The sequence below is a fragment of the Dendroctonus ponderosae genome, unplaced genomic scaffold (assembly GCF_020466585.1).
Source record: "Dendroctonus ponderosae isolate FM_Combo_2020 unplaced genomic scaffold, Dpon_F_20191213v2 Dpon_F_20191213_1, whole genome shotgun sequence".
Lineage (NCBI taxonomy): Eukaryota > Metazoa > Arthropoda > Insecta > Coleoptera > Curculionidae > Dendroctonus > Dendroctonus ponderosae.
The window spans coordinates 3,505,226-3,519,348 of NW_026017110.1; the positions used below are offsets into that span (position 1 = coordinate 3,505,226).

At 34.4% G+C, this 14,123-nt stretch overlaps 2 protein-coding genes across 6 annotated transcripts in view; both read right to left on the reverse strand.

Moving 5' to 3' along the window:
* The window catches only part of LOC109543010, a 24,429-nt gene extending 13,103 nt beyond the window's left edge, over positions 1-11,326 (reverse strand). For 2 of the 5 annotated variants that reach the window (XM_048661347.1, XM_048661360.1), the window contains exons 1-3: positions 11,101-11,326; positions 878-971; positions 518-788 (exon numbers count right to left, since the gene is read on the reverse strand). In XM_048661347.1, the coding sequence (XP_048517304.1) occupies positions 518-788; positions 878-958 (352 nt within the window). In that variant the 5' untranslated portion in view covers positions 959-971; positions 11,101-11,326. Of the gene's footprint in view, positions 1-517; positions 789-877; positions 972-5,228; positions 5,313-11,095 lie in introns of those variants that run through there. The other 3 variants (XM_048661345.1, XM_048661359.1, XM_048661346.1) reach the window with 3 other exon arrangements.
* A 543-nt stretch (positions 11,327-11,869) lies between these two features.
* Positions 11,870-14,117, reverse strand: LOC109539690 (tRNA (cytosine(72)-C(5))-methyltransferase NSUN6). The gene has a single exon (XM_048661366.1). The coding sequence runs from the start codon at positions 13,575-13,577 to the stop codon at positions 12,246-12,248; it is 1,332 nt and encodes a 443-aa protein (XP_048517323.1). The 5' UTR covers positions 13,578-14,117; the 3' UTR covers positions 11,870-12,245.
* Between the last annotated feature and the right edge of the window lie 6 nt (positions 14,118-14,123).

The following is a 14,123-nucleotide window of genomic DNA, read 5'->3' on the forward strand; positions in this document are numbered from 1 at the left end:
TAATTCGGGTTGAATTGCCTGTGTTTAGGTAGTATATTGTTTTTATAATTAATGCCGCCGTTCGTTTTTTCTTCAAGATGTTGATAATGTCTTCCAGTCGGACACCGTCAAATGCTTTTGTTAAATCGATAAAACATGCAAAAGTGGGGCTGTCAAATTCTATCTTCAGGTAAAACGTTTGAAATAAACTTGAAATGAAAAGAAAAATGAAAATTTGACGATAAATCCGAAAAGCGCAAAAAATGGGGGGGGGGTCTATTTAAAAAACCACAGTTGGTACCTAACTACCATGAGTTTATGACCCCGTATATTGAAAGGTAATTTTGAAATGCGCACTTTTTAAACATCAAAAAGTTTTGTAGGAAGTATTTTCTTCTAAAGTTCATATTTACTGAGATATCGCACTTTGACGCAGTATTGAGCAACCCTGTATATTTACAGACAGATCAGTGGGACTTTTTTATTTCTTTCGCAAAACGTAAGAACTTTGTGCCACTGATGCGTATCATGTACCTACCATTAATAATACTGTAGGTGATAATAATATGGGCCATACTATTCGCAGAGCTGGTTAACATCAATCCGCTAGCAACCAGAATGGAACCGGCAACGGAAACTTTGCGGTACGATAAGGCTCGGATCAAGGGCCCAACGAAGAGTCCAGAGAAGTTAATCAGCGCGTCTAGAGTACTCATTATTACTGCAGCTCCGGTCGTTCCCACTCCTAAATCTCTCAATAGATCGCCGAAAAGAAGTCCAAATGATTGTTCTATTGATCTTGTACAGAGCTGCAAACAATTGATAATATGTTTTCGCAAACTTCTAACAATTATTTATCAACAAAGGGACATTTTTGTCGCTGATTTGTGCTACTTACATTAACCGCGCTAGCCCCAATAACCACAATCCACCCCCATCCTCCATCCGGTGGCACGAGTTTCTTTTTTTCCATAAACATGGTACTAAATTATCTATAACAATAAAAAAATTGGATATTGTTTCATTTTTACAGTCAGCTGGAAACTCTCTTCGGCAAACGCTTTAGGAAAACAACGACAATTGAGGCTAAGGACTAGGACTAAGATTTTACAGAGGAGCTTTTTCAAATCAGTGATTTTTTTTAAATCGCTAATGAATTATTTTTAATAAATTTTCAGGTCATATCTGGAAAAACCGCCAGTTTCTTTCGATTCCTGTTAATACAATTTTTAGATTTTTACATTGACGGTTATTTAACCACACCCAGAACATGACTTTGCATTAAGAGCTGGTTCTTTTGGGTCCCTTGGACCGTTTAAAATAAAAAGCTTCAAAATTCGCCATCAAGCTTTGAAAGTTTAATTCTTTTAGGAATAATTGGAGTGTTCAGAATGTCGACAAAACAATTATGTTTTTTAATCAGCAGTAGCTTAGAACCCGTTCTATGAAAGTATGACGAATGTTACAGTTTTTCCAACGTTTTCTCATATTCGTATGAAAATCTTCAAACGTGACAATAATTTTACGTCTCTCTAGAGACAACAATTTTTGAGGAAAGTTTTCGAGTAGTTCTTTCAAAAAGAGTCTGATGAGTATTCAGATATTTATCTGGGAGCTATAAGCTCCTAGACACCGATGTCCTTAAGATCAAAAGTTTTGTTGCTCACGTTTTACAGACTAGAGCTTGGTAAACCTTCATGAGTACAAGACTTCTTCCGACGTTCTGCTGAAAAGGTATTGAGATATTATTAACCGTTTAAATACTACTTTTGTTAAAACAGGCGTTTAAATAAACTGTTTTAAATAATTTGTATGATTTCTTATTTTTATTTACTCTTTTATCTCCCTAGGTAAAGAACAGATATCGAGACCGGTTATCGACAAATTCGAAACGATTGATTGGATATTACCTACCAACCCATTTGCAGATCAATATACAGTGTGTCGCAATAAGGATGGTAAGCAGCTGTATCTTGGAAAGTATGTGTTGTAGAGTGATCGAAAAAAAAAATTGATAACAAACTTGAAGAAAAGAATTTGCTGGAAAATATTTTGAAATTTCTCAGATGACCAAAATAAAAAAGTCGATTTTATACAAAAATTGTCCTTATAAGTGAAACATCTAGTAAGTTTAGTCAAAAGGTCATAAAAAACCGTACTACTTTCCTTATGAACTTTTTTCCTAACTTGTCAAGTAAAGCGTGGGGGGAAAGTCAAACCGCTTAAGTCAAAGAAACCTGTAACTCCGAAACGGCTTGATCGATTTCAAAGTTTTTACTGTAAATTGAAAGAGCAATAAAAACTCTACAATATGTGATATAAAAGCAATCTTAATCATTTTCTAAAAAATCCGCTGTTCGAAAAGAATTATTTGTATTAATTTTTCACAAAAATGTCAAATACTTCCATCCAGTTATTTTACACGCATTCGAAAGCACAGGAAAAAATGAACTAAACCGCAAAAACCGCATCTTAAAATAATTTCTGGAATCGATTTAATACTTGAAAATAAGAAAGGTTGCCTAATTCAAATAATTAAAGTAGGCTTTGGAAGAAAAAATGCAGTTTTATTTTTCCCACTATTTTCAAACTTACTAGATGTTTCACTTATAGGGACAATTTCTGTATAAAATCGACTTTGTAAAATACCGTTTGCAATTACGCCGTCTAGTGGTCGCCTGAGAAATTTCAAAATAATTTCCAGCAAATTCTTTTCATCAAGTTTGTTATCAAATTTTTTTCCGATCACTCTACAACACATACTTTCTAATATACAGCCGCTTACCATCCTTATTGCGACACCCTGTATAGGTTAAATTTTAAATTTCAGACACAATTTCAGTTTTATATGATGTTAATGATCATGCTAAAATATTTGCAGTCGTCTTTAGTGTGTTAACGATTATTTCGCGCTAATAAAGATTTGTGGGCATTTTTACGGTCAAAAGGTTGTTAAAAGTATTTGCCAATTTGCTTGGAAGTGTTGCAGTGAAAGCTCTGACTTACTGGCCACCTTGCCACCAAAAATTAAGCTCCAATTTCAGATGAGTTCTCACTGCATTATCATACATCGAAATAGGTAGCATATGAAACTGTAGATTAACTACTTCAGAATCGACTTTGTTACTAGTTTATTCGAGTGTTGTTGTTGCTTCATATAGTAATAAGATTAAACAATATTGCTTACAAAGCGCTTGAATGTCGAATGTCTGGCAAAATGATGGCGTCTCGTGCGGCCCTCTTCAAACGATAACATTTCATTTATCAATAAAAAAATTAGCGCAAAAACTAATTATTATTTTCAACTGGTGTACTTGGCCAATATTTACTGACTTGTAGATGTAAGACAAGGTCAATAGCACGTGATTGAGTATTGATCTACAATTTTATAGATCTCTAACGTGGCAAATCGCAAAATCCTTTTAAAATGCCATTTCTCAAACTTGCAAATATGCATTGAGCAAAATAGTTTTACAATGTCGAAGAAGAATCATACATCAACAAGGTTTTATCGTAGAATATTCCTCGTATAAATTAAAACACCTAATCACATCTACCAATCGACGCCTTTCAATTTATTATGGCTACTCTAAAATATTGTGCTATATAGATTATTTACGTTTTTATATTTATTTGCTATTGTTTTATTATCTATATATAATAAATTATATTTGCACTAGTTGGATCATTACTTCATTATATTTTGAGGTCAATTTAATCTGTTGTTACTTTTTCAATCCCGTTTATTTTACTATTATTTATTTTTAAACAATTAATTTTAATTGATTCGCAGTTAATAGTGTAAATATTTGGTTTATTTCTGTTCTTTTTCACACCCTTAAGCGTTGCTTCTCTTACATCGCTAAAAATCGACCTTCAAATAGCCTTCAAAACTTTCTATATAATCAATCAATTTTTCAACAATAACTTTCGCACATTAACCCTTATTGTATTGTTAAAAAGTGTGTATTAAAAAGTCTTTTATAAAAAGCGGCGTCTGGACACAAAATAGCAAAGTTTATCGAACGAAGTTTGGTTTTGTGACCAAAGTTGGATAGTTAGTAGTAAACGAGTATTTAATAGTAGTTAAAGTTAAATAATGTGACATTTCTGAAAATAATACAAATTATTTAAATTACATCTTTTTTAAAACTCTCCTGCATTGTGAACATCAGCAGCCAATTAAATATGCCTTGGCTAATGGAGGATTTGACCCAATTCTAGAATAGACGGTGCATTCTAAAATGCAGAATTAAATATTGTTAGCAATTGACGTACTAAAAAAATTATAAGATAAACACGTTGCTTCTACGTTACTCTGTGTGACATAAAATGTGCATTAATTAGTCTATTTTAAGAAATGATGATTGAAAGATTAATTATTAAATTGAAGTAGGAAGGAGCCGCCGGTTTTACGGCAACTTGCACGCAACTAACGACCAAATGTAAACAGAGAAAGAAAATGTTTGATTTATATCCGAGCATTAATTAATTAAAGTAGCTGCAATTACAAGAAAATTTTTAATAATTACTGTAATTACAACAGTGGAAAACTAGGCAGCGGCACTTCAGGAATGTAGGAAACATATTTTACGTACTTTCTTCTGCACACAATCGTTCCTATTATTCATTAGGTTCTCAACTAAGCAACGTTTTTGTTTTTTGACTATATCAATATTCTTTCTGCTACCAATGATTGTTCAGTCACATCGAAAGACAAATAAATCTTCTGATTCAATAAAATGAAACTTATGAAACCACACCTAAGCTGAAACCCTAAAAGCATTTCCTGGATATTTCCAGGTCAAGTTAAGGACTCCGACTTGCTCAAACTATGACCCCTAAATGCAGGTTAAGGCAACTGCCTGAACGATCGATATGCTCATCTCGAAATAGAGTACAACTGACAGTTCGGATGTGCAATGGAAAATCCCGGAAGAATAATCATGGAGAGAGGACATTCTTATGAGAAAACCAGCTGGTAGAGACAGAATCGATAAGAGTAAAAAAAATTAGTTGGAAAAACCAGAAACCTGCTTGGAGAGCCGGTTTCGGCAGCTATCCATTCCAAGCAGCTTTCTGGATAAAGCTAAAGCGTGGGAACGTTATGGCAGCTTGGAAAATTAAGGTTTCCTGAAATGAGACCAATGCATTTAAAAGCCTGGAAATTAAAACATTTCTGTGATCTCTAAGATGCGGATATTTTTGGCTAAACTACAACTACAAATAGGACGATTATGGATACATACACATCTCACAGAGTGAGGTGGTCTTCTCTTCGACGAAACAACTGATCGGACCGCGGTTTTTGAACTGTTCTGTCTGTGTTCAGCTCAAAGGGCGAGATCTGAGCAGACAGAGAACGGGATATCGATTGGCTTGGGGTGGGTCATGTGACTTGACACGCGCACCGCACGTGCACAGATGACTGGCACCAGCTGAGTTCAAACCTGGATGCAATTCCATGAACAGTGGGAAAATCCAGATTAAGCATATTTGGAACAATGCAGATGGGCGATTTTCTGGATGCAGTCATTTTTTTGGAGAGATTTTTCAGTGTCTATCTGCTGAAAAAAATGATGGGGATATTCTATGGAACAATTTCTGGATAGATAAGATGCTCTGAAAAAATTGTCTTGGGATTTCTTTCATTTTGCTAAGTCCAGAAGTTAAAATGCTGCTCAATGCTTAAAATGCTGCTCAATGGAAAGTTTTCTGAAAACAATCTTTTCCTTACTCGATCCATATAAATATTTTAGAAGCAATTCGGCGTTCGAACGCGTCTAACACATATATCCTTTGTTAGATCAAATTGAACGGGAAATGAAAAAGGTTTTTGCATGGAAATGTCTTGTCCAATGTTTGGTCTCAAGCGAGCCAAATTTGCACGAATGGAAATGTTATTTCATCAAAAATACACACAGAGAAACATTTCCTATATTTTATTACAGACTCAGTTCAAATATTCCAATATAAAAGCAACAAAAACTAAATGTTCTAAAATCCAGAACTTAACGTGAGCATCATCGCAAGAATCACAAATAACACCTGTATTCTACTGCAAATAAAACTCTAGTTAAGCACATTTATTAGCTCACTCATGATTGCGGGGCTAAGAATAAATGGAACAAATATGTGCAAAAATTTTCATAAGCGTATGAAAGTTAAATAGTAAATCACTGAATGTGAAAGAAACTAATATTAACGTGCATAAAAAATAAAATAGAAATTTTCTGCCGATACTAAACTTCACCAAATTAAAACACAAATTTCAGGAAATACATTTTGAAAGCATTGAAATGAAGAAGAATAAACATTTTACTCAAATAACAAATTTCGCTAACAATAAAACTAACAGAATTGTTCGGTTTTACAACGAGAAATGAATAAGGTAAATTAATTTTAAAAAATCTATATTGAATTCTCTTGTTAAATCTGCAACGATTCACACTAGAGCTATAAAAAATATAACATAACAAATATATGAAACGTTTACACAAAATGTTTTATAACTATGCTCGTCATCACTGTCGAGGTATGTTGCTAATAAAAGTTTCAACAGTTTTGATCAACATCCTAATTTACACTTGAATCCGCTAATCATTCGGGTCTTAACCAGCGTGGAAACATTTTAATAATTGCAACAGCAATTTACCCGATCGTTTTAATTATACTGCAAATAAAAAGTTTGATATATGCGGTTTTATTGAGCTATTCATTGCTGATGAGCTAAATGACAACATAAATTAAAAATAATGGGCGTTTGGAACTTATCTGGAAACATCACACTCACTGGGGATTTCCTGCATAATTCGAAACGGGAAGTGCATAAATCTAAATGTTTTAGTTAATTTTTAGTCTTTGAATATACTCGAAGCAACCTATTAAGTGCGTGTATGTTCATACCGAGTGCTTCCTGGCTGGAGGTTTTCTTTATTTTCAATACATTTACTTCCAAAATTGGTTGCTTGTTAAATGCAATCTAAATTAGGGTCATTTATAAAACTGTCCGATTAATTAATCCTTGACATCGGCAATATTGTGAAATTTAGCAAATTTGTAATTGCTATTGTGACTGGCCGTGTTTATTGGCACATACGCCTAAGAACAATTCCAGCTTCGTTAATTTAAGTCTGATAATTACGGCTTTGCCAAATCAAAGCTCGTGATTTTAATAACAAAAGTTTTATCAATTCACGTGATTTGGATGAAATGGGATTAATGAACCAGTCGGTTTAAATCGCTTAATAGATAACTTGAAGTCGCACATAAAAATTGATAAAACCCATGCTTAGATGATACTAAAAATTGTGATTTACATTAGAAATGGGTTATTAGAGAAGCCATTCGGATAATAGAATTCAATCTATGTATAGCATAATGCTCATGACATGCCATCCTCTATTTGTAACTTTAGAAATTAAGGTTGTATTAAATTGGGGTTCCATTATAAGTCGATTTCCATTTTTGGCTCGCTGGACTTGAACATTGATTTTTTTATTGATCAGAATTTTACTGATCACTTTTAGAACACGCTACATCCGATCACAAAAGACATTCTTGAATACTTTTATAGCTTTGGAATGGCTTTGCTTTAAGCAATGAAAACTAGTGATGGACACTATCGAATGATTTCGACTATCGAACAATTACTAAATGAATGATTGCAACTATCGAATATAAACATTCGAATGAATTAATTCATTGAATAGTGCGAACTATCGCGTGCAGTGTAGGTCAGTTACAAATTACAAACTTATATATTTTTAAAAAATTCAGGTTTCTGGCTAGTATGAACTAATTTAGTGCTGTACTTTATTCATAAAAAAGTAACGCAGCGACATCAAATGCATCTTTCAGATTCGAGATGCATCTTGTACTATTTGACCATAAGCTGACTTATTATCACGATGCCAATACGACATGATATAAATACAATATAAATAGAATTTTAGTGATCGAAACCCAATTTCCTGCAAATCGTATGGTGTGTAGAACTGTTGAACACATTTATCTGTTTCTGGTCGAGTCTGAATAGGTTGATTTGAAGCAATTTGCCAGCTCAAAATTTATGAGTTTTTTAGGAATTTCTGTAAGACGTAAGGTAAAGACACATTTCGGCAGGTTCGGTCTATTCTCTAGTAACATATGTTACACACACTGATGCGATTTATACCTATAAATCTCATCAGCGTGAAATTATTCAAGCCATTGTTAGGATGTTTAATACACACCACCCGGGGTCTCCCAAGACGAAAGAAAACGGAATTTCGGGGGCATGCGTTTTTCATATTCCAAGAAAGATTTTGGAGAAATTGGATATAAAAATTGGAAAGTTGTAAAGGCCATTTTGGCAAAAAAAATAGTTAATGATGAAAATGAATACAATTTACTATAAACGTTTTCCAAAAAAATATATTGAATTTTTGAACAAACAACCAATTTTAATAAATTAATATTGAATATATTTGCTTAAAAAGTGAAAAATTATTTTATTTAAAATTTGAATTCGTTCATTGCAATGGAATTATTGCTATCAGATTATCCTATGAATAAAACACTGCTATCGACTAATTCAAATGAATTAAATTTTAAATTACAACTATCAAATAATTCGATAGGTCTCATCACTGCAAATAATTGCTATCGGATTATCCGATAATAGTTATAAAACAAATGAATAAAACACTGCTATCGAACAACCAAAATGAATTACGTTTCAAATTAACTTATTAACTACTTAAAACTATCGAATAATTCGATGGCTTCCATCGCTTTCGAATAATTCAAATAAATTCCAACTATCGAATAATTCGATAGTTATTTAGTTAGATAGTTCCCATCGCTAATAAAAACCAGCCAAACCTGAAGTTGGAGAGGGTGATTTATAGTGCTTTCAGGTCCATGTTCAAGAGTTTTGTCAATATGAACATAAAGTAGTTAAATTTCAAAAACCTGGACAAACCCATGTCAAAAGGTTCAAGCCACTACGAACCTTTATAACGGAATAAATCAAATATTTCAGAATATAATTCCAATTCTAAAAAACGTACCAAAAAAAATGGTTTTATCTGAAAATCAATATAAATTTAGTATGAGACATCGCAAAATTATAGCAGAAAAATAAGGATTAAAAAAAGAAATGCTAAAGATGAATGCAACTAAAAACGAGCAGAAAGTTAAACGAAACTGTAAGGATTGACAAACCGTCAGTCGAATTTGTGTATTATACAGGGTGTCCTGTAAGCACATGATCAAATGGTCATGGTAGTGCGTTACTATTTGGATCAAAAGAAGACGATCTGACCTAACTTTTATTAATAAAAAATATCTGGTTCCTTTGCTATTGATGGTAAAAGTTCTTCAAAAAAACATCTTTTTTGAACTATCAGGAGAATGGTACGATGTATTTTGGTGAAACTCGCTGTTAATGTGTTCTTATGTAAGACTCATATTTTTCTCTTTTCATAGTTTTTGCGAGAAAAAAATTCTGTTTTCTTGCCACTTAACAATGTTCGACATTAAGTGTAAATATCGTGATACGAGGTATACATTAATTGTCAATCAATCTCACAAATTCGTTTTGAATGACCTTTTCTAATGAAGAAGTGACCGCCATGGTCAAGTATTGAGGTTTTGTGAAGACAACTTGCATGAAAGCTTACGCGTTTACGCGGCGCATATTTGCAGTTAATGTGTCTTGTAATTGCATTGTTTTGTTAAGTGGCTAGACGACAGACATATTTTTTTTGCGCAAAAACTATGAATGCGACAAGATTTTACAAAGAGCATAAAATTATGAATAAATGATTAGTCAATAAACCAAAAAAAAAAAAAAAAGTTGATTTCATCCACCAAATGAAAAGTTCTGGTAGTTTTTGTACCACAACGCTCAAGAATTCACCACTTGTCCAAAACGGATAAAGTCGATTGTTTCATCAAAATATGAGTCTTACATAAGAACACATTAACAGCGAGTTCCACCAAAATACATCGTACCATTCTCCTGATAGTTCAAAAAAGATAAATTTTTTGAAGAACTTTGACCATCAATAGCAGAGGATGCAGACATTTTTTGTTAATAAAAGTTAAGTCAGATCGTCTCTTCCTTTGATTCAAAGAATATCGCAGTACCCTTTTGATCATGTGCTTACGGGACACCCTGTATACACCCAAAAAGCTCGAATCAAAATGGAAGAACAAAGAATATACTTTAGTTGAGCTAAACGATGTGAAGTTGATCAACGCTACTCTGGAATATGGTAGAATTTTTTTCATACCCTGTACAAGAAAACTTTTACCGCTGAACCTGCTGAATAAGCAGAAAAAAATTTATATTACAGGTTTTCACCAGTGTTTCGCATAAAACGTTTTAATTATCAAACGTTCAGTTACTTTGTGGATTCATTTACATAGATAAATATTTATCAGGATATGAAGTGTTCTGTGCAGTGAACATTACATTTTTAAAGATAATTGGCTAGATGTATTTCTGGGATTTTGGTTCCATTCGAGGAAAACATGATTACTTAGGAAATAGATTAGAGATATTGAAATTATTTTCCGATCTAGTGTAACTTCTAGTTGAATGCAAAAAAATTGGCTTCAAAGCGTAAATATTAAAGCTATAATTGGCGCTTCTTGGTACAAAAATCGTGAAACCAGACTGGTTTTTTGCAATATCTCGCCATGGCCATTATTCGGCCAAAAAATTGGCAGAATTGCTTTCTCTTCATGTACAGTTACATCTTTTGCAGAGGCTGAATGATAATATTGACCACGAGTCAGCTGAGTGACTGACCTATGCATAGTTCCATATGCAAATTCGCTAACAAAAGAATTTGTCTGCTTCGAATTTAATTTATGGTAAATGGCGTTTTAAATGTGAATGCTGAGATTTCCGTATGCAATTTCCTGTATCTTCGAACGGATTTCCTTGCGGTTTCTACGTAAAAATATACAAAAGAACTACGGTTGACGAAATCCGCACGTGTTCTTCAATAGTTAAAAACAATATAAAATTAACCCATTAACTAGCTTAAACAATGTGCAATTTTCATAACAAAAGCGTTATAAACCAAAACCTATTTACTACCAACAGTACCGCCAAACTTACCTTACCTTAAATCGGTTCCCTGAATGCAAATTTGCTTGCAAAATATCACAGACCATAAGTACTTAAGTTGTAAAATATGACTAAAATTTTCACTGTGGTTTAATTACGAGATGTCGGACACAACGGAAAACAACTATAATGGTAACATAATGGTGGAAAAATACGGAAATGCTAGCTGAAGTACGATCATCGTACTTCACGAGCGAACAGCGTGCAAAAGCGACTGCGGCTTGTTAATCATATGAATTGTTTGGTTCCCAAAACGTGAGTACCCAGTACCCATTGTAGGGATGCCTAGTTTTAGTACAAGAGCAGAAGTAATTTAATAAAATATAAATTTTATTTAATTCAGTGTCTTTGTACATTTTCTTCTAGCGTTTTTTAGGACAATAATTTAAACACCCAAATGTTTGTTCGTAGAAGAAAATTCTTTAAAGCCTTAGTATTAAATGGGCTTCGATTAGTGTTGTTAGCAAAGTTTTAAGTACAACTTTCAAGCTGAGACTGTGTTTCAAAGCTTTCGTCAATTTTTCTTGCTTTGTTTTTCTTTTCCTGCTTCTGATGTCTGCAGATTTGGTAACAACACTGAGCTTAAAACTAGTTTTTTTTTCATTTGAATATACTATATTTCCCAAAGCGTCAGCGGCATGTAAATAATGTTTAATTTTTGCCCTTAATATACAGTTAAAGTTCTACAAACTAATTGATTGAAAATTAACTTTATGATAAACGTGTTTAAAAAGTTGATTTAAGACAAGAATTACACCTAAAAGCCCCATTAGAATTCTTTATTTTTTCACATGTTTTAAATTAAATCAGCTACATCAACTTCTTGCAACGTTTTTCTTCCTGAAACTCTTGGACTAACACCAACTTACAACTTTAGTAACCGCAATCATGATTATCTCTCTTATCAACCTAAATGCGTGCCCTTCTATAAACAGCAACCGATAAAAACCAATTAAGATAAAACAAAGTGAAATCGATACAGTTTTTTGTTAAATGATGAGGTAAACGTGCTGCAACAAACAGCTATGGGCTTACACGTGCCTCACTAGCACCTAAAGCAATTTCCTCACTGTTCCTGATACCATCGAGTTCCTCACAATGTGGGCGAAAGCAAAACAAAAACTCTTATTTTTAATATGCATCAGTTTTTTTCAAAACACGCTATAAAAAAGCCTACAGTGTCCGGATCGAGATTGGGCCCAAATCTTTGCACTTTGGCTCTTTGGGCTTCAGTTAAAGTGGTTCCAGGCCAGCCAGGGCTTCCAAAATGTTGGGCAATGTTCACCAAACACAAACACTTGAAAGTTCTCAGGGCCCATTCTACAATTCCTTCGTTTTCAGCTAAAGTGATGGTGCATGTGCTATACACTAAACGGCCTTTGGGCTTCAGCAAGCTGACTGCAGAAGTGAACAATTTCCTTTGCAAAGGCACATAAGACTTTAAAACTTTTTCAGTTACTCTGTTGTGAAATTGCGGTCGTTTTCCTAACACACTACAAGGAGCATCCAAGAGGATTTTGTCGAAAGTTTCCGGCAGAAATGGAGGTCCTTGGTCTACATTAGCTGCAGTTTGCCCAGGGTCTTCGACGACGATTTTTGAGGAATCGGCTTGAAATATTCGCAGTTTGGCAGCAAATATTTGGCATGTTTTTCTCAGTTGCGCAACTTTGCCTGCAGTTTTATCAATGGCGATTAGAGTTCCCTGATTTTCCATAAGGGCGGCGATGTGAGTGGTTTTATTGCCCGGCGAGGCGCACATGTCCAGGACCAGATCGTTCTTCTGCGGATCAAGTGCATTGACGCACATGATTGAAGGTACATTTTGTAGCATTGCAAAACCTGAAGGTAGAAATGCGTCACCTATTGACGGACAGCCGGATATGGTTTCAGTGACTCCAACAGCCACTCCTTCAGGAGCTAGATTGTCTCCAAACAGCATGGATCTGGTCATTTTCACCACTCCATTTCCCAGGAAAACTTTTCCGTTATCCGGAAAAATCTTCAGTAGGCCCTTTTTGCACTTTCGGTTCAAATCTGCATAAATGCTCACTTTATCGCCTATTAAAGTTCCTGAGATCATTGACAGCACTCCAGGAGCGTAAATGTGGGCTCCTCTAAGGACTGCAGCTGCACAATCCACATCGACCATGACCTCGCTTGGAAGTTTATGGAGTTTTCCATGGTTTACATCGATGTGATTTATAACTATAACATTGGGCAGGAAGTCAGAGTATTCAGCTCGGAATCCATAGGCACCAGCCTCTGCATTCAACTGTTCCTGGATTAGCTCTTTAACAATCTTCCTGTCCGTCTTCAATGTGTTTACCCGGTAGGAGGTTACTTTTGGGGTGGTACAAAGCCACTTCAAAGTTTCACTTAAATTCACTTCACTACACGACTCACTATACTGTTTTAAACTGGTAATGATGTCTGGGTTAAAAGTCGCGTCAAAAGGAGAGTCCGGATAGGGCATGCTTGAATGACTGTCCTCATAAGGAGCACTGTTAACGGAAAATAGAATTAGGAGGTTGAGCGGTTTAAAACTGTAAAAAAAGAACAAACGTAGGAAGGCTTAAGTGAATCAAAACGTGGCGAAGTGAGGTTATAGCGGGGAAGGCAGGTTGCACTGCATGTGCGGAAGAAAAAATGTTTAAAAAGTGTAAAATAAACATTGTATATTAATTAACGAAAGTCAAATTACAAATTTGGTGGCTGCTGACTTGAACTGAATATACCGTTAAATACAAGTGGCTGCAATAGAACTGAAAGAACATTGTTTTGTCTGTATAACAGACAATTGAAAATTCTAATCATTAATTTTTTTACATCCGATTAACTTTTTGTGTTCACTGTTGATGTCACTTTTACCATAGATAAAGACAAGTATAGATAGCCCACTCTCTCGCACTTTGTTGGACCCGCGTTAACCTGCTGCCATCTATTAACGCAAAGGCACAGCTGCGTTTTAAATCTGCTTGCGAGTATGCGTCCCTGCTACTTGTTTTGAAGGTTTGTGTCC

Excerpts from the sequence above, each read along its gene's own strand:
- LOC109539690 (XM_048661366.1), bottom strand. The coding sequence starts at position 13,577 with ATGCCCTATCCGGACTCTCCTTTTGACGCGACTTTTAACCCAGACATC.